The sequence below is a fragment of the Calonectris borealis genome, chromosome 1 (genome assembly GCF_964195595.1).
Source record: "Calonectris borealis chromosome 1, bCalBor7.hap1.2, whole genome shotgun sequence".
In the NCBI taxonomy this organism is placed as follows: domain Eukaryota; kingdom Metazoa; phylum Chordata; class Aves; order Procellariiformes; family Procellariidae; genus Calonectris; species Calonectris borealis.
Genome location: NC_134312.1, coordinates 28,228,768 through 28,252,946, shown reverse-complemented (window position 1 = coordinate 28,252,946; position 24,179 = coordinate 28,228,768). Strand labels below are relative to the sequence as shown.

The following is a 24,179-nucleotide window of genomic DNA, read 5'->3' as shown; positions in this document are numbered from 1 at the left end:
TAATATTTTGATTTATAAATAACTGCATGATGGAATAATGTTGACTTTTTTTCAGATGTGACTTATGCGTTAAGTATTTCTTGCCTTTATAACTGGAAGGGGAAGCTGAAATATTTGAAATGTGGTTTTCTTTGGTATGTAATTAAACTATAAATGACCTTTTTGTAGTTAAAGGCTATCTGCATATTCAAATTTTAAAAGTTTTGTGATGTATTAGCAAGAAAAACTTCTGTCATTCTTGCACCAATATTCGGATATGGGGACCACGGTCTCTTAATCAGCAGATGCTGCCATCTTCGAGTGCACAAGACACAGCCAGCTTAAAAGTTTCCCCATCCAGCTTAAAAGTTTCCCCATCCAGCTTCAAGTCCCATAGCATAGTCTGGAAGAAAAAAATTGTGAATCTTGGTGCTTTTGCTACTATATGAGAAGATATCAATTTGTGTAACTACAGATTTATTTTGGTTTAATGTCTTTAGATATTATAAACATTCTGGAAAAGCTACTAGGTTTTTCTCCATGATAACTTTTTCATTGGCAGACTAGAAAATCCCAGGACAGAGTGGCTATTACCAGTTGGAAAAATTCTCCAGGATTTTTTGTTCTTTTGGTACTGCTTAAGAAATACTGTTTCTTAAGATGCTGGAAAGTATTACCCCACTGCAAACAGACTGTGGAAACACAGAAGGAGAGAGATCCAAACAACCTGGAATATACAGCGTGTGTCTGCTTACATGTTTGCAAGTCATGTAACATCAAAAAAAGGAGGGATCAGTTGTGTTAACTGGCCTCTGATTTTTTGTCACATTCTGTTGACAAATCCTGTTTCATGAAGAAATACCTCATTGAGAGAGTCACGGAAGAAAAAAAATGCATTTCACAAAAGTACAATTGTGTGATTTGACAATTATTCATTATTTCAATAAGACACACTTACTTCTCTCGCCATATAGTCTCCTCCAGGGCCGGGGGGGGGGGCGGGGGGGAGGGGAGTTTTACAGTTCAGGACTCTGCTGGGCGTTGTACACACAAATACACACAAGCAAAACTGTATCAAGACGCTTAGGCAAGTAAACTGCAAGAAAAATCTTACATGAGCCCTTTTTAGGCTTAAAGTCCTGTTGCACGGTGAAAATACTGCCGGAAATCCTTGTCCAAAATCGTAAAGACGTGAAAAAAGTTCCATGGCCTTTTATTTTTTTTTTTCTTTCTTTTTCCTTACACCACCACCCCCACCACCCCCCCCCCCCCCGCTTCTCCGGAGCCTCTCGCCGTTTCCCCGCATTTCATCATGCAGCTGCTGCCAGCGCCGGCAGCGGCCGGGGGCAGGTCCGGAGCTGCCACCCCCGCCCCGGGTTTGGGGACCGCCGGACGAGGTTTCGGGGCTCCGCTCTCCCTTCCCCGCCCCTGGAAGGCAGTTGCAACGGAGGTGGCTTTGCTTAAACACACACACACACACCCCCGCTCAGCCGGAGCGGCGAGGGGAGCTCGCAGGAGTCCATTTTGGCCAGCCCTGGCCGTGGAGGAGAAGCGGCCGCGCCGCGGGGGAACGCGCAGCGCCCCGCGGCCGGGCCGCGCCCCGCGGCGGGCGGTGCGTACGGCGGGAGGGGGAGAGCCGCCTCCGGGAGGCGTGAATCATCCCACGAATACGCGCTGAGAGGTTGTGGCAGCAGAGAGCAGGGTTTGGGTTGGGTTTTTTGTTTTTTGTGTGTGTTTTTTTTTTTAATTCCACCCCCCCCCTTTTTTTTTTCCTCCAAAAACATGGCTGAAGCTGGGACGGGCTTTTTAGAGCAGCTGAAGTCTTGCATCGTCTGGTCCTGGACTTATCTCTGGACGCTGTGGTTCTTCATCATGCTTTTCCTGGTCTACATCTTAAGGGTGCCTCTGAAGATCAATGACAATTTAACCACAGGTAGGGTGCTCTCCCACCGCGAGCTGCCCGCCGTCCCCTTCCCCCAAAACGCTCCCGTCTGGGGGTGCCCGTGGTGGTGGGAGGCAGCCGAGGTCCCCGTCTCCGCAGCCCGTTGCTTGGCTGGGTTTTTGTAAGGGGCTGGGGTGGGCGATGTTGAGCTTGTGACCGACTCTTTGAACTTGGTCCAGCTAACCCAGGGGAGGGCTTGAAGGTACGCGGAGAGTTTCCTCCTGGAGCTGGGAGACTTAAAGTAGTGCTGGAGCAAGGAACAGGCTGTGGAAATCCCAGAGGGTGCTTTGAGGGAGATCATCTGCTGGTGCTTCATCGCTCCCTCCTGCTTGCTTCGCCCGCCGGAGTGAGCTACCTGAGGGATGCTTGGTCCTTGTACCTGCTTCTGCCCGGGTGTAAGGGCTGTAGTGGCACTGGAGGAGCTTCTCTCTCTCTCCTCCTTTATGCTGTGAGTAGAGGTAAAGAAGTCAAGATGACTTCAGGAGTGTAGGGCAAACCCTGGCCGTGCCCTAGCTGAAGCTTGCTGTTTTCTGGAGTTGTATTTCACGCTCGACTGAAGGAGTCAACATACTGATTTTTTACTAGCAGGCTCTTTGAGAAAAAAACTGTATGTTTGATTTTCAGGTAGTGGGTTAAGCTATTGATATACTTTTTACTGCATAAATGATAAATAGCAGATCTGCGGTTTCCCCCCACAATGTCATGCTTTTTCTGTACTTTTGAGAATAACTGAGGATTTCAGGGGCTTGAGCAAAAATGTGCAGCTTGTTCAATTCACAAGCCTAAGTCGGGAACAACCAAAAGTAATTTATATCTCGTATGCGCCTGGTCTCAATTCACTTCCATAACAGGCTTATCTTTCATGTAGACTGAGTCAGTATGTAAATACAGACCCATCTTCGGTTGCAGGGCAGTTCATTCTTTCTGGGAGCTTTCTTAGGAGCAGGTGGCATATGCATGTATGAGGGATTCCAAAGGAGAATTACATTTGTGGAAAATTCTTGGTTTCTTTGAAGGATAAAAAAGCACTGGTTATTATGGGGAATATGATTGGATTGGGGCAGTATATGGAGTGGAATTAATATCTTTTCCTGTACAATTTATATTATACTTCAGCATTTTCTAACAGGACTGAAACTTTTATTATGTTTCTGATAAAAATTAGATATCAGCTTATTCTTCTGAATGATGATAAATTATATCCGTGCAAGTTTGCTGGAAGATTATCACTGTTGCAATGGACTTTGCGTTGACTGTTAAGACTCACTAAGGCAGTGTGCCACTACTATACTGAATCAGCAGTAACTTATGTAGCGTTAGCCAGTCTGAACTGGGCAGTTACGTCTTTATCTTGAAATTGCTTATTTTTCCTTCCTGTCCACTGTGATCATTTATTCCCCCCCTCCCCGCCCCCATGCTGGAGAAGGCTGTTTGTTTTGGGGGCAGATGAGATATAACCCATGCGGCATCCCTGCTGCTGGGAAGCCAAATATTATCTGAGCACTCTTCACCCGTCGTTCTGGCCTGTTCTCATTTGATAAGCCTTTGGCAAATCCAGCATCAAAGAAGAATTAAAAAAAAAAAGAAAAGATTCAGCATACTGCAATTTTCACTTTAAGCATAGACAGTAAACACAATTAAAAACAGCTTTTAAATACAATTTTGGTCAAACTTTCTCAATATGTCTTTGAACAAGTATCTTGTTTCTTTTGACATTGCTGCACACTGATTATAACAGGATGTAATTCTTGTTGCTTGATTCTTAACAATTTATGTAATACATAAGTCCCAGGTAAACATTGCAGGCCGTGGTTGTCAAGCAACAATGTCAGAATGGTTTTTATGATCATTTTCACGATTGGAAAAAAATCGCAGGCGTCCATCTGAGACCTAATCAACCCCCTCTGATTTTTTCCTGAGTTTGAATGGACTAATTCTTGATACACTTTCTCAGTCGAAATGTTACTCCAGCTGTCTTCAGCTGAGTCATCTTGGTTTTCGTTGAAATGTCCCAAAATGCAAGTAAAATGACGGGATGAAATCTGCAAATCGGAGAGATTTTCACACCTGTGTGTTTTAAAGCATTGAGGGGGTTAAAAAGACTGAAGGAATTACCAGTAAGTCCCAAAGTGCATGATGAAAATGAGTTACCAGGGAAGAATAGGCACAATATGGCCTTTATGCATCATCTGTTCCTAAATGGGGTTTATTAAAAAATCAGCACTGGCAATAACATGAGTTTGTTTTCTTTTGTTTTGTTTTTCAAAGCTTTTGTGAATGGATTAAAAATGATCTGATTTAATTGTGGATTTTTTTTTTCCCCAGTTGATCACAGTAGGATGCTGTCAGTGGGTTAAGGTTGCTCATAAAGTACCACAGCAACTGGCCCCAGATGTAATACTAATCAAATGGATCTCAGTGATGTGAAAATAAAAGTATAAATGTTGCTACTAAAACTTCTGCATGACGTAAAGAAATAATAAGGTGATTAAAAACAATGACTGGGCATTTTTCCAGAACAAGCTGGATCTGTTGGTGCGTTGAGGTCAAACAAACTGCTTTTCAGTACCACCAGACGCAGGCTTAGACAGCCGGTAGGAGACGCAGGTATGATTTGCACCTCACGAAACAGTTATTTCAAAAGGTTTTAGACATTTAGATCAATCATCTTAACCCAAGTCCACAGTGGGCTGACGTGATCTGAGGGATTAGTGTGGCATGTAAGGGAGAGTACCTGCCAGAGGGACTGGTACTTGGTATTGTTGTGTGATTTTGTTTTTCCATGCCTGATGTCAATATTTTTAAAAGGAAGTTGAAAAGCTGGAGAACATAGTGGAAAAATGATATAAGGGCTGGAGAGAAGCATCAGAGTGAGAGATTTTGCTTGGGAGATGACTAGATTACAGTAAAGAGGTATTGTCATGGGAGAGAAATAACTGGCCTTTTAATTACAAAAAGAATAATAAGAATTGATGACTGGAAACAGAGGGCAAACTCAATTTAGTCATTATCAGGCATTAATTTTTACAAACCATGGATCAGCTGCTGAAGGAACCTTTGGGTTTCCCATGTCTGAAAGTCTTCAAATGAGATGGTGAAATATGAGTCACCGGCGTTCATACAGCTTTGAATCGGTTTTCAGCGAGGACTTGGGCAGTGGGCTGCAACGGCGGCCATCAGAGTGATTATGGATGGTTTTACCAAATAGTCCAGTGGGCTTTTCTAGCTGTAAGTTTTATTAAGATAAAGCGTGGAGCCTTTTTTTCTCCTCTTTTGAGGTTGTACAGATGTGCATGCCCCAAGCATTTGGTAGCTCTGGTGGTGCAAGTCAGTCATTCTGTGTGTTTCATTGGGCTTCCAGGCTTGAAAGTCCTGGCAGTTTGGGGCAAGCGTCATTTCAGTAGCCTCAGCGGAGTAGGTTACTGTGATATAATCAAAGGGAAATCTAGTCTGTCATATAAAAATATTCGTGTTAAATCTTATTGTGGTTTTCATGGTCTTTTGCATTTTATTGAAGCTTGATGTACAAATCAAATAATAAAATTCTTTATGAATAAGAGTGGTTGAACTATTATAACCATACCATACCATTAGCCAGGAAGCAAGAGAGGAGACTTAATATGCCAGGCTAAAATATTAAATACAGAAGAATAAGTAGTTGAGGAAGCGGATGTTATCATCTTATTCCAAAATAATTAAAGTAAATGTGGTTATTTTGTATAACATGCTATATTTTCCTCCCATATTGGCACTTGCACAATTTCTAAATGCCACATTAATCTGAACTAAGACACACCTCTTCTAAAAATGTGCAACCCTGCTTGTTTTTCCTGACATAACAGTTTGGCTTCCTAGTCATATCCTAAGAAGGAGAAAGTCCCAGAAGTTAAAGAGTTTCTGATTTTATTTATCCTTTCGAAGTGCAACAGAAAGACGGATTTAATAATCAGAGCATTAAGTGCAACTGGCTTGTGATGAGGCAGACAGGAGAAAACCTTTGGGTTCAGAGACATCAGAAAACCCGATTTCCTAAAAGCGTGAATAATAAATATAGGGGTATGAGCTCTGGGTTGAATCTGGCTCTGTCAGTGTCTGCAGAGTATTATTAGCTTTCTGCGGGACATCCCGCTTCAGCTGCCCTGGAGCAAGGCCCCATACTGTTACCAGTTGAACATCTAGAGAAGGGAGGGTTCTGACAGGCAGTAAGCAACGTTGTCCTTTGTCCTGCCGGGTCCCAGAGGTCAGAGAGCCTGGGAGAACTGCAGCAGGAGGAGGAAGATCACGTCACCTTGGTGAGGAGCTGGTGGTTGTGACAAAGTCGTGTTCTGGGGAACGCAGTGGTTTTCTTCACTATGGTTTTTAAATTATTTTTCTGACGTTCCAACTGAAATAATTACCTAGAATTTTAATTAATGTGGGATTTGTGACCATGTAATAGGCTTCTCTTAGACCCCAGAGCCTGAAACACTGCACATGGTGCCAGCCACCTGGAGAGCGGAGGAAAGAGGCTGATGTGCAGCAACGCTTGCAGCGCTGGCCAACACCGGATTACTCACTCGCAGTCGGGGTTTGTGCATGCACGGGCAGGAGGACGGAGCAGACGTGTTCGAAGTGTCTCCTCTGTTCCCTGTAAAATTGGGATAACAACACCTTCTCTTCATCCAAGAGTCTTTCTGAAGACACAAAACGGAGAGATTTTTAGGCAGCCAGATGCTATGGTGACCTGGTCCACCTCAGATGCGTTCACTGATGTGTGCATTGCACAGGCTTCGGTAAATAAAGCACCTGGACCGCTCCTGTCTCATTGAACCCTCATTTTACAAAAACTATCCAGTATTTAACCATGCAGGAAAGCTGGGTGTGATTCTATATGCAGAAATACTGCAGGAGATGAAGTGATGGAGCACCCCTCTCAGGTTTAGGCTATGCTGTCTTAGGGTGATGGTTGCTGTCAACAAAGCTCATCTCATCTTTCTAATCTTCCCTTTCTGGGCTTCCTGACCTTGCAGATATATGCTTGGCACCAGTGCAATGTGCTCCAATAGGTTGCAGTGTGAGAAATAAGTAACTTTTCATTCCCATGGTCTCAAATTCAAGTAGCAGCAGAAAACATTCGCCTGTTATTAAAATTTAACTAACAGTCACTTTTTTCCTGCTGGGGTGATATTTGGCCATCTGGAGCTGCGTGTGTGCAGACCTACGGTGATAAACCACCCTTAGGGCAGAAGGTTTTTTGTTAGCCAGGGAATTGTCCTCCCTGGGCCAGGGAGCGTGGCTGCAGGCGCTGGTGCTGGGGCTGCCGGCGCCTGCGCGGTGTGCTCGGTCACCGTAGCCACCCTGCGTGTCGCGGTGCGTTTGCTGTGATAGCATCTTGACAGCGCTGTCAGGAGGTATTGTTCCCCTTCATAAATTTAAGCCCGGGAAGGTAACCATGAGGGTTGGAAAACATTAACCTGATGAAGGCCGGGGAATTTCAAATGGGTTAAAAACAAGTGAACAGCTTCTTTCTTTTGAGAACTGAAGGTCAGTTATTTTTACGTTCGCGGCCTTGCTGGTGGTTGCTTGGCCTTCTTTCAAGGTCGTCTGTCATCGTTGTGATGGGTTTCCCTGTAAGCATCTGCTGTGTGGACTACAGAAGTGAGTGTGGTGATGTGACCACGGAAAATCTGGAGCAAAATCCCTATGCCACCAAAAGGGGATGGAGAAACTCGTAACGCCCTGCAAGTGCAGTGTTGAGTTTTTTTTTCTGTGTGAACTAGACTGTTGAAAGTAAGATTTTAAATACATGACCACTTCTGGCAAGGTCAGCATTAATTCTGCATATGGATTTCACAGAATAAACTGTATCAGTTATATATAGATAGTTTGCCCACTGACCCAAAATCACTTGTCCTTTAATTTTTGAATTTCTCAGAATGTAAATGAAGTCTTTCCTAATACTCATCTTATTTTGCTGCAGTCCTAATGGAATTAAAGTAAACAGCGTTTTGTTTACTGTTAGCCTCGGTCTTCAGTTGTGTTAGTTACAGCATGGTGAAGCATTTGTAGTGGCTGCTGAAGAGGTTTCTTTGGTCTGCAAAAAAATAGTTGTTACCTGGATATAGGCTAATATTCAAGAGGGTATTATAAAACAGATTTTAACTGTTTTAAGCACATATATTTGCATCATGGTAAGCTTGGAAACTCTCCCTTTAATTTTTATGGAAAAGAATCTGATGTGCGTGAAAGTAGCGTGTTATTTTTGACAAAAGTCTTTATAGATGAAACCTGGGATTCTTGTGGGCGGAAAAGCCCTAACAAAACTTGTTAGATAAATTTCTGATGGATGCAAGCGTACAACGATACTTTGTTTTCTACTAAATTAGGCATTTCTTCACAAGTTTGATTTTTGGATTGAGCTTAATTTTTCAATCAGCATCGAATGCAGGAAACTGAGCGAAGTTTGTAGCAAATCCAAGGTTTTCAGAAAATACTTCTTTAAGAAATTGACTTTCATATTACAACAGCTCTAGAAGATTTGCAGCCAGTATTTCAGGGGAAATGTGTAAGCCAGAGCCTTCAAAATAATATTTGATAAAATCTTGAGTGAGCTTACTGTAACACTGGCTGATATGCAACCATGGAGTTGTACTGCCAGCTTCTAACTGAAGTCTAATGTCCTCTGTGTGCTGATGAAAATCTTCAGAAGTGCTCCTAAAACTGCATATATGTAGTGGGATTTTCCCAAAGCATCCCCTGAGTGCCTGGATAAATTTAGCCTGAAAGAACATAAGCCCTGTTGTTCACAGAGGTCATAGGTCCTAATTGTCTGAGTGGCTGTGAAAAATACCACGATTCTAAATTAAAGGAAAAATTTAAAATAGAGGTTTTTTTTGTGGTTATTTTGTAAACAAAGCAAATGCAAAAATCTAGATCATAAATTTGCATTTGTGAAAGATGCAAGAACTGCTAAGTGGTGTCAGTGCCTAAAGGACTGAAAAGAGAGCGCAATACATAATTCTGTGCCAAAGCTCTATATTAAGTGAAAGACAGAAGGACGTGATGCCTGCCTTGAGAGCAACACCTAGCAGGAATTAGGAAGGTGATGTTGGATAAAACAAGCATTTTGGGGGGAATGGTATGCCTGTGTTTTAAAATGGATTCTGACAACTGCAGCATCTCTGAGAGGAACCACGCAGAGTCTAGCAAAAACACATTGCTAGCATAAGGAAGCTCAAACTGCTTATCTAATCACACAGAAGCTACAGAAGCAACTTGACGGTAGCTAAGGAGGAGTAAAAGCTTTAATCTAGTTGACAAACATATAGTGAGCTTCCTAAATATTTGGAGTTAAAATGAATGTGTTACGCTTGGCAGAATTGGGGCCAAATCATCTGTGGTCTGAAGCAGCAGCCTGGCTGTGAGACATGCTGCGTGCAATGCCCCCGCTTCAATAACACAAAGAATTGAGAGGTGGTTGCTTACACTGTAAACTATACGGTGGGAGGAAAATAGCAGGTACTAAAGTAGCCTTTAATATAGGGGAGACAAATCCTACAAAAATGGGTGGCTGCAAGCTGAATCCAGAGGAATTCACATGTGAAGTATATTTTTAAAGGAGATTTTTGAAGATGTGCGCATTTGGACCCAACTGCTCTGGCAAGCGATGCTATGGCTTTGCAGCTTTGGTTGTCGTGGTATTAAGACCAGCAGTGTGATGAGGACTGCCAAGCTCAATAGAGGGGGAATGGGAGTGAAATCTAATGGCCCGCGATAAACAGGAGAGCTGACTAGTAAAAACGCTATCGTGTTGAGATTAAAAAAAGCCAACACCCAGCTGGAAGCGATTGCTGATGGTGTGCAGGTGCGTTGTGCAAGCACGGAGGCTCCGACAGTCCACGGATGTGCCAGGACTTTTGTGCGTGTGCCAGACTCCCGTCCCCACCGAGTCCAGGGTTTCTGTGGGCAGCTCGGTCGGCTGGCAGGCTCTGTGCTTAAGGGAGAGTTATTTGTCTTCTTGGCAAGTGGTAAAGCAAATAAAACCACCTAAGTGGTGACTTACATTGGATGACCGAGCAGTTTCTTCTGGACTTAAATCTACAGAAATGAACATCACCGTCAGAAAATGATGAAGATAGTGGTTTTTGTGCAGTAGTCACAAGTCAAGATTCAGCTTTTTTATAACAAGGCTAGTTGTTTAAGAAGGTATTTTATATTTAACAAAATAACCCCCTACTCCAGACATCTGTTGGTATGTTGAATACAACTGAGGGTTATGTTAAACTGTACAGGGAGAACTAAGGCACAGGGAAATGAGACCCTGGTCCTGCAAATCTTTAATGGCATGGTTTGTTCTGCAAGCATAGGTCCAGGGGTTTACTGCAAAGGTAATTAATAGGCATGAATTCTTAATGACTGGGGCGTAAATAGTTTACCAAGGTAAGGAAGCCTGTAGCAAAATGGGGGATAGAGTCCCCAGTCTCTTCAGTCCAAAGGCAGTTTTCCCTCTTGTAATTTGATGGTCGCATCTTAAGTTTTACCTTTTTTACCAGAGCTACTTCAGGAGCCTGTTTAGGGCATTTGTCAAAGAATTCAAGGTAAAACCTAGCTTGGTCCTGTGGCCAGACTGTGAGGTGCTTGCAGGGATGTTGCTTCTCTGTTGGCTCTTAAAAGGGGTGTCCGAAGGCCCCTTCCACCTGTTTTTAAATTAGCTCTTTGTGGCACTGGAGCCATCTATTGAAAGATTGCATTATAAAGTCCAGCTCGTCCTCGTGTCTGTGACGTGTCGTGTGGACCAGTGATGCTGTGTAAATACTAATGAGTGAAAGTTGCTTTGTAAACTCGCAGCACAGGCTAATTGGATTTTTTTTGTGTTTCTTAGTTGGGCATTGCAGAAGGGCAACCAATTTTAACACCAAGAACACTAAGCTTAAGCAACGATAATGCATTTAAAGACAAGAGTTAATGTCATGCTTTCAGCAGACAGAACAAACAAGTTGTTACTGTTAAGCCTGAGGAAAAGACCTAAATTCAAAGTCCAAATCAAAACTCGCCAGCTGCTGTGAGAAGACAAAGATTTATTATTGTGGAGTCTAAACTGGAGATTTATCACTGCAGTAGATTCAATGCCTAAGTGATTAAGTGCACTTAAATATACCAATTAGAAGGATGAAAGCTATAGGGCAAAAATGAAATGCAGTCATCGTAAGATTCCTCTTCTACACAGTGTGCCAACTGCAACCATGAGATTTAATTTCCAGCTCACTTTCTAGAAATAAACTTGGCTTATTAAATGTCAAGCCTGTTAGGTTGGTATGTTAGGTCTTGTGCTCAGCAGCAAGACGCTCAGAGATCAGATTTAAAGCACAAGAAATGTTATCGTCGTCATCGTTTTATTTTGTAAGGCTGCCATTAATGTCTCAAGAAAATGTGCTTGTAACCTGAGAGTGCCGTAGATGTTGATTTTCACATAACTAAATGTTTTGATGGCACTGCCTGTATGTTTTATGCTGAGGACTGAAAATTGTTTACAGCGTGGCTTGGTCTGGAGCAAGGTTATATGATCTACTAACGCACTTAATCTTCCATGTGAAATTTCTCTTGCTATTTTTAATTCCGAAGTGAACTTGATAGCAGCATACCCAGCTGGTATGTTTTACACAAACCTCAGCTTAGAGTCCCAGACTAGTCATTTCCTTGGTTTTCGGAGAGAAGGCTAAACCAGACCCCGTTAGGAGAGGGCGTGCAGCTGGCCTGTCATACCCTGCACCAGGGACAAGAGGACAGAGTCCCCGAGTGTGACTCAAGCCGCTTCTCGAGCAGAAGCCGACTTTGGGCAGCAGCAGGATGCTGCAGCCGAGCTGACGAGCCCTCCCTGCTGAGAGAAGGAGCTGAGGAGGTCTCGTGCAGGGCTGCACTGATGCAGACCTACCGCTTTTAGGAGTCAGAAGTGTCTCCTTGACTGAGCTTGACTTTATGGATTTATCTGCCCGCTCAGAGTGGGCTCCTGTACTGTGCTGCACTGGGGGGTATAGAAGTGCCTTCTGGTCTCTATGTCCGTCTGTCCAGCTCTTTGGATTAGGACAAAGGAGGAATGATACAAGCACAGGAGAATATTCACTCTTTAGCAGTGAATATTGTCCTACATACGCCTAACGTGGATTTCCCTCCAGAAATCCTTGTCAAGAGTCTATGGTTTTAAAGTACTGATGGCAGCTGTGTTGGCAGCAGCCCCAAAAGCCAGAGTTTTCACCCTTGATGTCCCAGCGTAGCTCCCCTGCCTCCTGTGAGGAGTAGGTAGGAGCTGTGTTGCATGGAGCTGGAGAGGTGGACAGAGCTGTCTGGGTCCCCGACTCCAGTCCTCAGTCATATTTTACATTATCTTCCCATAAATCACTGCACTGAAAGATATTTCTGGAACTTGATAGTTCTGATGGTTAGAAACCTTGGTCTTACTCCAGCCCAGATGTATTCATGGCTGGTTTGCAGGCATTTGCCCTCATGACAGCTCTCTCCTTTACCTTCAGAAACCGCACCGCCGCCATGAGGACTGGTTCCCAATGCACTTACATGGGGTTTTCCCTCCTCGTCCTCCCCTAGTGAGGTTGAGTCAGTTAGGCTATCCTAGCCTGCTCTCCTAAAACAGCTGGATGTCCTTGATCGTGCCACTAATACTCTTTAATTTTTTCATCCATTTCATAATTGGGTAACCAGCGTTGTATGTTATACGCCAAGGTAAGGCTTCGTTAACTGCCTTATATAGTGTAATTAATCTTTCTCGCCTTTCACTGGAAATATTTTGCCGTGTAGTCATACAGTTAAAATTGCCTTTTTTTCTGTACCGGTATCTTCTTGGTAGATCATAGCAGTATGCGGTCATATAGTAGGTGTGGACCTGTCACGCCAGCTGACCAGCTGCGAGCAGAAACCCCTGCTGGTCTCTTGCCCTTTGCACCATTAACTTTGATCTGGTTTCCCTGGCAGCTCATACCAGCCGCCTTCTGCACCCTTCTGGTTTTGGTAATGAAAATATTCAATAAGGTTCAGTTGACAGCTCCATGGCTTCTCCTTGTAGCCCGCTGCTCCCAGGCAAGTTGCGGGTTTCTTCATCTCTGCCAGTTCCTCTCTCTCTTCCCCATGTCTCCTGTTCTAACTAGCTTCCTATGGCACTGTCAAATGCTTTACTGAAATCCAGACAATTTAGGGCTGCTCATTTTTCTTGGCTAGAAAACTAGCTATTTTTAATAAAGAGACACATCTGGTTGGTCTGGCATGATTTATTTTGCGTTTTATCCAATTTTTCATGTACCTCTGTTGCTTAATTTATTGTTATCTTTAAAATTCTGAAGTTTCACATAGTACTGCTTTGTCAGTAGTTCAGTAGCTTGGGTCTACATATTAAATATAGAAATATGAGGTATTCTGGCATAGTTTGATGCTGGGCTTGATTTTTCAAATGCCACTTCTTTCAGTAAGATGATTTATGTATATTCCCTTCATCTCGCACTCAGCCATGTCTTGAACGTGTTAAGCTCTTTGAATTATGTCTCTGTTTCTCCTATCACAGTATCTCTTTTCTTGCACTTACTTTTATTTTTTTTTCCCTCCATATTCAACAGTTTTGTTCCCATTTAAAATTGAAATAAGTATTCACTTTGTTTTGGGGACTACTGTATCCTATTTCTTACCTTGCTGTCTCATTATTTATTTTGCTGAAGTAATCTTACTGGTTTGCTGGGTTTATTTTGATATATATTAAGTGTTTTTGTACAACTTTTAAGGTATAACTCAGTCTGACTTTTATCAGATGATACAATTTTATTTCTGTGCCTTTTGTCCTCACCAAAGCAGAGGGGAATCTTTGAACATCCTAGGTCTTGTGGGTGTTACTCGTACAGGGCTGATGTTGCTTTATTTTAAAGCCTTGGCTGATAGATTGGTGTCTCTGAGGTAGAAATGGAATTTAAGTTTCCACGATTATTTTGAGAAAGTCTGTGTTGCAGTTCCGGCCTCCTTGAAGCAGTCGGCAAAGCTCCTGACTGGTGAAATGACTATGAGTCCTTTGACATTAGGTCCTGGTACAAGAGAGTATTTAGCATGAATAACTCCCAAGCACTCCCCAGCAATCTGAAATTAGTCTGCACATTCACTGCCTTCCTGTGCTTGGAACATCATAGATATCAAGAAACTGAGAACTGATAGCAGTGCAGGTTAGACAGCATTAAATAAAGATATTTAGTGAGTATTATGTGTTAATAAAAGCTGACTTGTCTAAACCTAAACTGCAAAGTTTCTCAGGTGCTTTTATGTTTAAAGAGTTTTAATCAGTTATCTTCCCACACATTTTTTTAAATTCTTGAAGTTGCAAGATAAATTTTCAGTTTTACAAGGTATTGTAAGCTTTCTGACAATATGACAAATTTTACACGATATAAGCCAAACCCAGTAATTAGTAGATCGCTCAGCTGAAAATTTTGGGTACTTCAAGTACTATTCTACTGTCTTCTAAAACTCAGGTAGATCTAAAATTCCCAGTTTTTCTGCAGGCCACATTCAAACTGGCAATGACTGATTATGGAACAACATCCTTATTAGGCAATTGGTTTTATTTAGGTTTCTGAATAATTACATAGTACTGTCCCCCTTGTGTTTGAGGGTCTCGGTCTATAAATACACAGCTCTACAAATGCTCTGTCGGTTGGGGTGCAGAGTCAGCCGCCTGCGGGACTAGTCAGCATCGTTGGCTACTTTCCTTAGGTGAGTTAGTAATACAGGCTTGAAATAAATATCCTATAACACCTTCATGACAAATCTGTTCTTCCCTAGGTACAGTGGAGCTCCTCTTACTGGATGGCAGAAATGTGAGGGTTTGTACACCTCTATACTCTCCACTTTACTGCAGGGCTCTTAGGGGCCATTTTGTTTGTTGGTGCAAATGGTAGCAGCCACCGGTCGGTTATTGTAACGTGGCTCGGTAGCTGTAAATGCTGACCCAGTTGGTTCGTCGGGAGGGCACTGCCGCCCTCGGGAGCACCCAAGATGGTGGGATCTCAGATCTTCCACTCTGGGTCATGACCCCTTTCCGTCTTTGCAGTGGGCCCTTGGAGCTGCAGAGGAGGCTTTGGTTTAGCTGGTGAACACTGGAGACTTTCTTAGTTTAAAAAAAAAACCCAACAATCCAAAAACCAGGCACAGAGAGAATCCACAGAGAGCCTCTCTGGCCGTTGAGCTCCCCTACATACACAGCCCTCTGTAAATTGCAGTCGTCCTCTTTCCAACCCTGCTGCACAGGCACAAAAATCAATAATCAACAGTAAATGAATAACGAAAGGCCTGCCAACCAAAATCTCGCTTGTTTAATTTTGCGTTTCTTTTCCTTTTCTATTCTGATGTGACAGAGGCGCATTTAAGGGAGAAGGATGCCGGGAGCAATGCAGTTTTCTCACAAACGCCTTTGTTTTAGGAGCGAAGGGGCTGGTGGTGTCCGGGGGCCGCCATCGCCTCGCAGGGCCTCACGCGACAGGCACGGCAGGCTGCGGCAGCGGGGGTCCTGGGCTTAGCCCTTCAGAAACCTTCTCCTTGCATAAGGAGATAACGTAACGACCCATTATGTTGATGGGGGAGGTAGCGATGTGTCTTGGCTGGGACGGGCTCTGCGGTTCTCTGGATGTATTTTTATTTCTATATGGAATCAGTACTGTATAGCTGTGCCCTTGCCAGCTGCACCTGAGCCTGCCTTTTAACTAAGGGCTTTGTCCTCTTCCTTTCCCTCCTCCCTCCTTAGATTTTTACCTGCCTTTGGTCTTTAAAGTGAAAATAAATCAGTATTAAAAATATCTTCTCTGTTCCTGTTTATAGTGTTAATTTATTTGGCGTATGTATTTTAAACATGCAGACTGGAATTATATCTACAGGGCAGTGTTTTCAGAAGCACCCGTGGTATTTCATCACCTAGATGCTTTAGTCAGCCATTAGATTACTTATTAACATGTACTTATTTATATACTCTTTATAACAAGCAGAGTAATAAACCAGAAAGTGCTTTGCTACCTGTAGGAAAATCACGAAATATCTGATATACAGTATAATATGTGCATCCTCAATGGCACAATATCCTTTTACTTGTATGCTAGTGTAATTCTGTGCATCGCAGCCATTGATTTTGCAGGAAGTTACGCTGTCAGTTTGGAATAAAAGTTAATATTAATGAGAGATGTGAGAACACCGTAAAATAATAATAAACCAAAAATACATGCCAGTTCAAACAACTTTGGTTACGGTGTGTTTGCTCTTTGTGAACGCTGTAGTTTGGCAAGAGGATCATTGGCCGACTTAGGTCCTCAACATTGTTCTTAAAATATGGGTCCCTCTGGTCGGGGGATCGCAACACTGCATGGCAGTAGATGGGAACGGTCTGAAGTTTGCATTCTGTTCTTAAATTATCGTGAACAAAATAAACTGTATATTTATTCACAGAGACCGTTAACATTACCATTTGGCATCTTGCAGATAAATTTGTTAGAAAGGATTCATTGAATTCGTTTATGAAGGGGATAAAATTATACTTTCGATTCAGCAGGTGTTTATCATGCTAACTAGAAAAACTAACTAGAAGCCAATGCACTTGCATTTGAGTCACCTCCATTTCCTAGTGGTTGCTGTTCAGATGGGAACAGTAAGATTAGACTTTTGTTCTACACTGTTGGTTTGTAGGTATTTTTTCCCCTTGTCTTTGCTAGTTCCCTTCTGGTCCTTTCCTTAGCGCTTGGGCCGGGCCCTGCAGCGTGCCTTGCCTGGGCTGCCTTAAACACATTTGGCATTTTTTATCGGCAGTAACGTGGGCAGAAGTGGAAAGTCCGTGTACAGTTCGCGCACTAGAGGGCATCCTGTTAAAGACGCAGGAGGCATCGGGGGCAGGGAGAGGCGGCTGCGGCCTGCGTGGCCGGAAAAAAACGGAGGTCTCTTTGTGTGTCAGAGACCTAAGGAAGGGTCGTCACCGGTTGCCGGTAGCGGACACAGGCACACACAGACGCAGCCCCGTGCAGCAAGCTTGTGAATGTGTGGAGCCCCTTCAGACACGAGCAGAGATCCCTAACAGTCGTTATATTGCATCCAATTACCCGCAGAGGGGAGGTGTTATGTTGAACACACTCACGTGATAGGCAAGAAATATAAGGCCTTCCTACAACTGACATCACTGTAAGGCAAAGTCACATCCCACCCTTGACCTTCAGAAGTCTGCTTGTGAGGTGGTCCTCTAGATTGCTTTTACAAGGTCAGATGAAAGATGAGGTCCTGGGCTTCGGCAAACTGAAGCAACAACGGTGACTGCAGTAAGGCCAGACTATCTTAAGTAGGACAAAAAGTGGAAAAATGCAGGACTAGAAGACTGATTGTTGACTTAAGATGTCTCATATTTGTCTTCCTGAAGCGATTACCGCACAACAAGCTAGATTGCGAGCTGGAAGCAGTTGTGGTGATGGGTGCTACATCTGTGTGCTGATGCTCCTGCAGACTCGGGGCTTAAAGGCCGTGGGGACAATTTGCATGGACACGCTGAGGAGGTGACTGCTGCCTTGCTCAAGCCACAGCTTGCGTGCCTTGCTCAACCCACTGCCTCAGCCGTTAAGGCCACAGAGCACTTCTACAGACTTAACGTTCACTGCCTGTCATTTTTAAGGCTCTGGAAAACTCAGGCGAGTTTATCCTGAAAGGTTGGGTGGCGGTGGTTGGGAAGCTGCCCCCAGACACCCAGCACGGCCTGTGCCACGTGCAGGAGCGGGCCGGGCAGCGGGAGGTGAGCAATCCCTGCCGGAGCCGCCGGCTCCCCACTGCAGCACAGCCTAACCCGCAGCAGAAGGCCGTCTTTGAAGGCTGGTGCAGGCCACCTCTGCACGGACAACCCTTCCCAGGACCACGACGTGGGCTGCTTTCTCGTGGAGCCCATTATAAGCACAGTCTGACGTGTGCCCGACTCTGGCTGGCTTATTCTGTACGAACAGCAAAATTGGCTTCATCTCCTGAAGGTTTGCCTCCTCCCCGGCTGCTATTAGATAGATCTCATGTATCATCTGTCTGAGCGTTTGTATATACCTTCAGACATATTTTTTGTTGTTGGTTTTGTATATGTACAAACAAATTAAAGGTGGTGTTTATTCCGCCCCCTCTCCCCCATACAACTGATCCATTCAGGCACCTGTAACTATGGACACTGATGCAAGTCTCTAAAAAATGTCCCTTTTGATTCAATATCATCTTTATAAAAGAAGAATATGTATATTGCTCATTTTTAGCATTTGACATTTTTTATCAGGGATTTGTCAGGAAAGAACTCATTGCTTTCCTTTGGTGCTTATGTCTGCCTTGCTGAAAGAATCGTATAACAGGTTGTTCTTTTATAAATGATTGTTCTTTTATAAATAAAATCAACTGAGCTCTAGTTCTGTTCATTCAGTTTGTTCTCTGCTGCTTTATGTTCTTTCTCTGGACTGCCATTGATATTTTGTGTATGCACAATAGCATCATTTAAAAATACAAGTATGTAGGTGTTTGCAGCTGCTCAAATGGTTAAAATAGACTCTTCAACATCAGGGGCCCCTGGAACAGCACACGTCTGCTTCATTGGGGTTTTATCCATGAGCTTACTTGGGGAGTTTCAACTAGATTGGGGCTCAGGTGACTAGTCTTTATACAGCTGTGTATTAAATGCTAGCTCCCATCTTTATGTGATCTATCCAGACAGACCAAAGATAAATGTAAGCGATAAAAGATGAAAAATAGCATTGCAGGTATGGTTTAGAGTAGGTTGCCAAGTGCTGTGCAGGTCTCAGTGTTTTGTAATGCCAGGTCCCCACCTGCTTTGTGGTTATTACGTTGATTTTTGTGTGTGTGGCTTGTTGTAAGTGAAGCATGACTTCAGCTAAGGAGACTTATAATAAGGCATACTAGGTAGAAGCGATTTAAATACTTAAAATTTTTGTCTGTAAAGTATTTTAGAAAGAGCAGTCTCAGTTGTGGTGTGTTTTTATGACAGATATTCATAAATGGAACAAAAGTATTTGTTAGTGTCTATCAAGGCAGCAGCTTACCTAAGATTTTAGAGATTTCAAAAAGAGAATACAAGAAAACAGATTTGTATGGCTACCAGCAACTCACATTGAATGTCAAGGGCGTAGGGCTAGGTGTTCTGTTCTGGTGAGACATCTCCTACATTTCTTTGCATAATACATGTTTCAGCCTTGTCCTCTCTTGCATTTAACATGGTATAAAATAACACATTGATTGGAAGGGCAGTGACTTTAAAAAATACCTGCCTTGCTAGACAAGCCCTCAGCCCTTCCTTGGCTGCACATCTTCTAATGCTGAACAGCAATGGCAAGGTCAGAAGCATTAAAAGAAAGGTACATGTTAAATAGCTTCCTATGGAAGGACTTTTAACAGCTAAATTTGTCCAATTGTGTAACAGCTGAAGCTGAGAACATATAAGTGAACGTGAAATATGAGTAGAGCTTACTTCATATTTTGCATGAAAAACAATTCTTCATCTGAAAAGGAAAAGCCAAATAATGCTTGATTTATTGATTTATTTCTCAAGTGTTATCCAATATCATTTGAGTGTCAAGTTCTCATTTGGTCTCCAGATCTTAAATGAGTGATAACTTTCACACTCCCCCTCCACTTGTGTCTGAATTTACTTTTCTCTTGCTTCAGCCATGTCACCACAGCCCCTTCCCAAATCGTGCGGCACATGGAGGAACACGGACACTGATACGGAAAGGATTCAAAATCCATGTGTCACTTTGTTTTTACAATTTTAAGAATGAATTTAGGTGAAAAGCTTTTAACATCTAGCTCTGTGGGGAGAGTGAGAACATAAAACTTCCCTTTCCATACTTGCATCCTTTGTGAAACCTCAAAGAGCCATCGCAGATAATGTAAAAGGTAGTGCATCTTCGCTAGCATTTGTTTTAGTTTCTTCTGCTCATGCTTGGAACTAGGGTGTCTGCTTTCCTGGGAAGGGTCCTTTGATTGAAAATAAATAGGCAGGAAGGATGGGGTTTAATTGCCATGAAAGTTCATTTCCAGTGATCAGACATACGAGTTCAGTGTGTTGTATGGGAGAGTGGGAAATGATGCCTAATAAGCTGGAGACTGGCATCCAGAGGTTACCGAGAAGCAGTGTCTTTGTTACCAAAACAGTGATTTTTCTCTCTTTCTCCCTCGTGCGATATAATTAACACCCTTTTGCAGCACTGCTGTAAAATCTTAGTGGAGGCAAAATCTTGACATTTTTACTCCAAAGGCAAATGAATCCCTGGCTGTTACATAGCCCTGACCACACCTGGGAGTACGGAGAGTAAAAACCAACTGAATCATGGTTAGATTTCATTCAGCGTGAAAGCCAATGCACTTGAAGCCTCCTATGGGAAATGCCTCATTGCTCTTGCCCACATGACTTGTGCTGCAAAACCAGGTATACATCTGGACAGATGTGGCAAGGCAAAGTGATCTCAGTTAGCTCGAACACTTTTTCCGTACAGTGGCTTTGCTTGGTTCTGGTTGTGACCTCCCATCCCTCAGGCAGGGCTGGTGCGTGGTTGACCGCTGTGCTGTTAGGCCAGCAGACCTTTGGGGGTTACCCCAGGTAGGGAGAGCGGTGACGACAGGCGTTCGCAGCGAAAAAGCACTTAATGCCTGACCTGCAGCCAGAAATACCCGTCAGACCACAGCCTGAGCCTTGCTTTTGCTTTTTCAGAGTGTCACATGGCTGGAGTAAGTGTGACGGATTTTGGTGCTAACTTGGCAAGAAAAGACAGTCTCAGGTTCAAACATAATATAATGTATGTTGAAAGCTTCTTCAGGTTAGTCTGGAAATAATCAGTTTCCTGTTATCTGTAAAGCAGGGGTTTTTATGTGTTCTTGATATTTTCGAGCAGCGTAGGGGTTTTTGTGTGTGCTAGTAGGCTGTGCTCCAGAAACTACGCAGAACATTGAAACCTCTGGGGTGAAGTCACTCACGGCATTTCTAGTGTTGTTTTGGGGGAGGTGGGAGGTTGGTTATTTTTTGGGAAGGTGTATTTTTTTTTCCTGAAAATAGGTAATACCAGATGCAGCTGACAATGTAAAATAACTGTTCATGAGCCAATCATAATCTGCCTCTCCTTCTTCATGTGTAATTTACTTTCACATGCAAGTTTGCCACTTGGCTTTCCTTTTGTTACTTTTCTGGATAGTCTTATTGTAATTCCAATTTTGAGTTTTGCTAATCCTTGAATTCAGCATCATCTTTTTGTAGTGACCGTTGCAAGCAAATTATGTGTTTAGTGAAAGCCTGTTTCCTTGTACAGTTCTGAATTTGTCCCTTACTTTATTGAATGGCTGCTTTGTTGCAATTCTGCTTTTTTATTCTACATACACTTAGAATATCCCTTCTCCTTTAACTCGTACATGATCTAAATGATACTGATTTTTTTAATCTTACAATTTTTATTGCCACTGCTAAATCTCCCTCTACAGTCATCTTTTTTGGATAGAGTGGTAGTACTCATAAAGTATAGGTGATCTGCAATATATAAAAGAGATTATATATTTCATATTCTTTGCCATTCCTAATATTGTGTTGGTTGGCTGGTTTGGGATTTTTTTTTGGTTTTTGGTTTTTTTTTCTGGCTCTGGCTGCAGCTGTTCATGGAGGGAGGGGATTCTGTTGAGCCATGTATAGCAGCGCTCAGATTTGCTGCTCAATCTGTTGCTCTGTATGAGGAGGGAAGAAAATGTAGCCGTTATGTTTTAAATTTAGTAACTTTTAGTAATTTTGATGATTACTAAGATCACTTTTCCGATTATAAATAAACCACATTGTTTAAAAATATTTTTGACTAGACTGAATTCTGTCCCAAAATTGGAACAGGCTGAGGAGAGTTTGGGAAAAAAATTATGGTCAAGTTTTTGCATTCTTAACCGTAAATGGAAACAGAAGGGCATTGACTGACCAGAAGCTTTAATTTTATAGCTCTTGTAGCTAATGGAAAACATTATTTACTAAAAATGCTGTCAGATTTATTTTGTCATGCTTCGGAGGTTTCTCTGGAGCTCTGTAGGTGGTTGAAGCCTCGGGCAAACCCTTCCGTCTGATGCTCCTTGGGCAACCTGGGGAGCACTGAAAGGTGGATGTGAATAGGTGTTAGGTGTCCTCTGATGCGAGCGGAAGAGATAACCCAGCATCATTGTCACTGGGAGAGTAAGGCCAAGCTGGCAGCCAGTTGAGAATAACCATCGATTGTTGTGAAGCCAACTTCAAGTCATTGAAAGCGAAGTTTGGGGAATTCAATGTCTTCCTTGTCCAAATTGCTAGGAAAAGGCTGCAAAGTTTGATGAAGTAGCAAGGTGGTTAGTTGAGATGAAGGAGAGCTTGCCAGGAAAAAAAACCAAATCTGGTCACTGCTTCTGTAGCTGTCCTGAATCCGTTTACTTCCATGGACTAAACTGCCTGTACAGTTTATTTACACCACTTGAGAATCATCCTTCTTTTCACGTAGTTTTGTCAAGATTTATGAATTGAGGAGAGGCATAGCATGTGGCAGACAGGAAGGTCATTGAGATGAAGTTACTGATGTAGCTGAACATGAACAAACTGGTGGTTTGATGCTCTGGGCCATATCTTTGCCCTCCAGGAGACTCACTGTTTGCTCTCCTCTGAGTACCATGAGTTATGTCTCTCTGTGTGCATGTTATGCGAGTCTTACGCCTGGGAGATGGAAATGAATCTCCTTCCAGTGTCCAACCATTAAACACTACGTATGTGTTGGGGTGACTTCTGGTGTCTCATCTTGGGGCCAGAACACCTCTCCTACGAAGAAAGGCTGAGAGGGTTGGGATTGTTCAGCCTGGAGAAGAGAAGACTCCGGGAAACCTTGGACTAGATGATCTTTAAAGGTCCCTTCCAGCCCAATCCATTCCATGGTTCTATGATCCTGAAATCGGCCTCTTTGGAAAATCTTTACAATAAGGTGCCAAAGTGTTTTAAAGTGTTGGGAAATTATAGATAATTGTGGATGTTAAAAGTTTGACGTTGTAAATTCACACACAGGAACGTTCCACCCATACTAAGATTTTGACTGTGTGTTTGTGGTTTTGACTGTTTAATTTGTATGACGTAGACATTTGATGAATTTTTCCATTACTAATTTTCTCTACAGCCAAGTTTAAAGACTTTTTATGCAATACTTGCTACTTCTTTTATGACTTGGAAGGGTCCATAATCTTGGAAGACATTTCCAAACAGTAGGTGTGTTTGAAAAATCCTGTTTCTCTATCTCAAATCAGTATGTAGGGCTCTATTTTAGGTTACCAGATATTTCTTTTCTTTCCGCTGTTGGTTTGTTAACAGTTTTTCATCTTTAGCGTTAACCAGAAACAGAAACTTAAGGAATCACTGTTAATTTTTTCTTTATTTACTAGTAAGTGAGAAGCTCAGGAGCTTTTAGGCGTGTTTGTAACCATGTGTGAAATATCCCTGTATAAAGTTATGAATTCCGTTGTGGTGTATGAAAACCATTTATAGTTGTAACTTGTGCTCTGGTTCACAGCATCTCTATCTCAGCACAGATGTGATACTTCATGGACAGTCAGGGCCAGAGATGGTTTTCTGGCACAGCAAGGTACATTCTAAACTCAACAGCTTTTCCATACAACTGCAGCAGTCAGTTTCTGCCAGCAAGGCCCCCGACTTTAGAAAGTGTCCCTGTGTAATTAGGCAGAAACCAGCCACACTGGTGAGCCAAGATGGGTTTCTGCTCTGTGAACTGCATGAACGGCAAGAGAAATGCCTTTGAAAAAAGGAGATCCCATAGGAGTAGAGGTCTTTCACCCTAACAGACAAAAATCAGAAGAGGCAAGAAGGACTGTTGGGATTTGGGGTTTGGGGTAAACCCAGGGCTTTAGGATGGGATAAGGTCCAACTGGTAGGGTGTGTTGGATTTATGCTGTTTTTCAAGGTAAGACATTTGTGACTAGAAACCTTGTTTTGTTTAGCCAGTTTCTTTGGATAGATTGTCCCATGTAAATACAAGTGGGGCAGTGGGATGTCCATACCCCTTCTCTGGGAGACATCTGCCTTAAGTACCCGGGGGCTCCAGGAGGCTGTGTCTTGAGCCCTGGGTCTGAGACCAATGGACTCTGCTAGGAATATGAGGTGAGAGCCTGTTCATTAGTGATGAAAAATAGGTTTTCTGAGGGAATCTAATTGCAAAAATAACTGTGGAGGTGCAATTGCTTTTCT

General features: G+C 42.9%; 1 protein-coding gene across 9 annotated transcripts in view; it reads left to right on the top strand.

The window, feature by feature from the left end:
* The first annotated feature begins 1,356 nt into the window (after positions 1 to 1,356).
* The window catches only part of ST7 (suppression of tumorigenicity 7), a 153,436-nt gene continuing 130,613 nt past the window's right edge, over positions 1,357 to 24,179 (top strand). For 3 of the 9 annotated variants that reach the window (XR_012673184.1, XR_012673183.1, XM_075147302.1), the window contains exon 1: positions 1,685 to 1,912. Coding sequence is in view for 6 of the 9 variants with exons in the window: in XM_075147302.1 (XP_075003403.1) it covers positions 1,762 to 1,912 (151 nt within the window). In the remaining 3 variants the exon portion in view is untranslated. The other 6 variants (XM_075147250.1, XM_075147259.1, XM_075147234.1 and 3 more) reach the window with 6 other exon arrangements.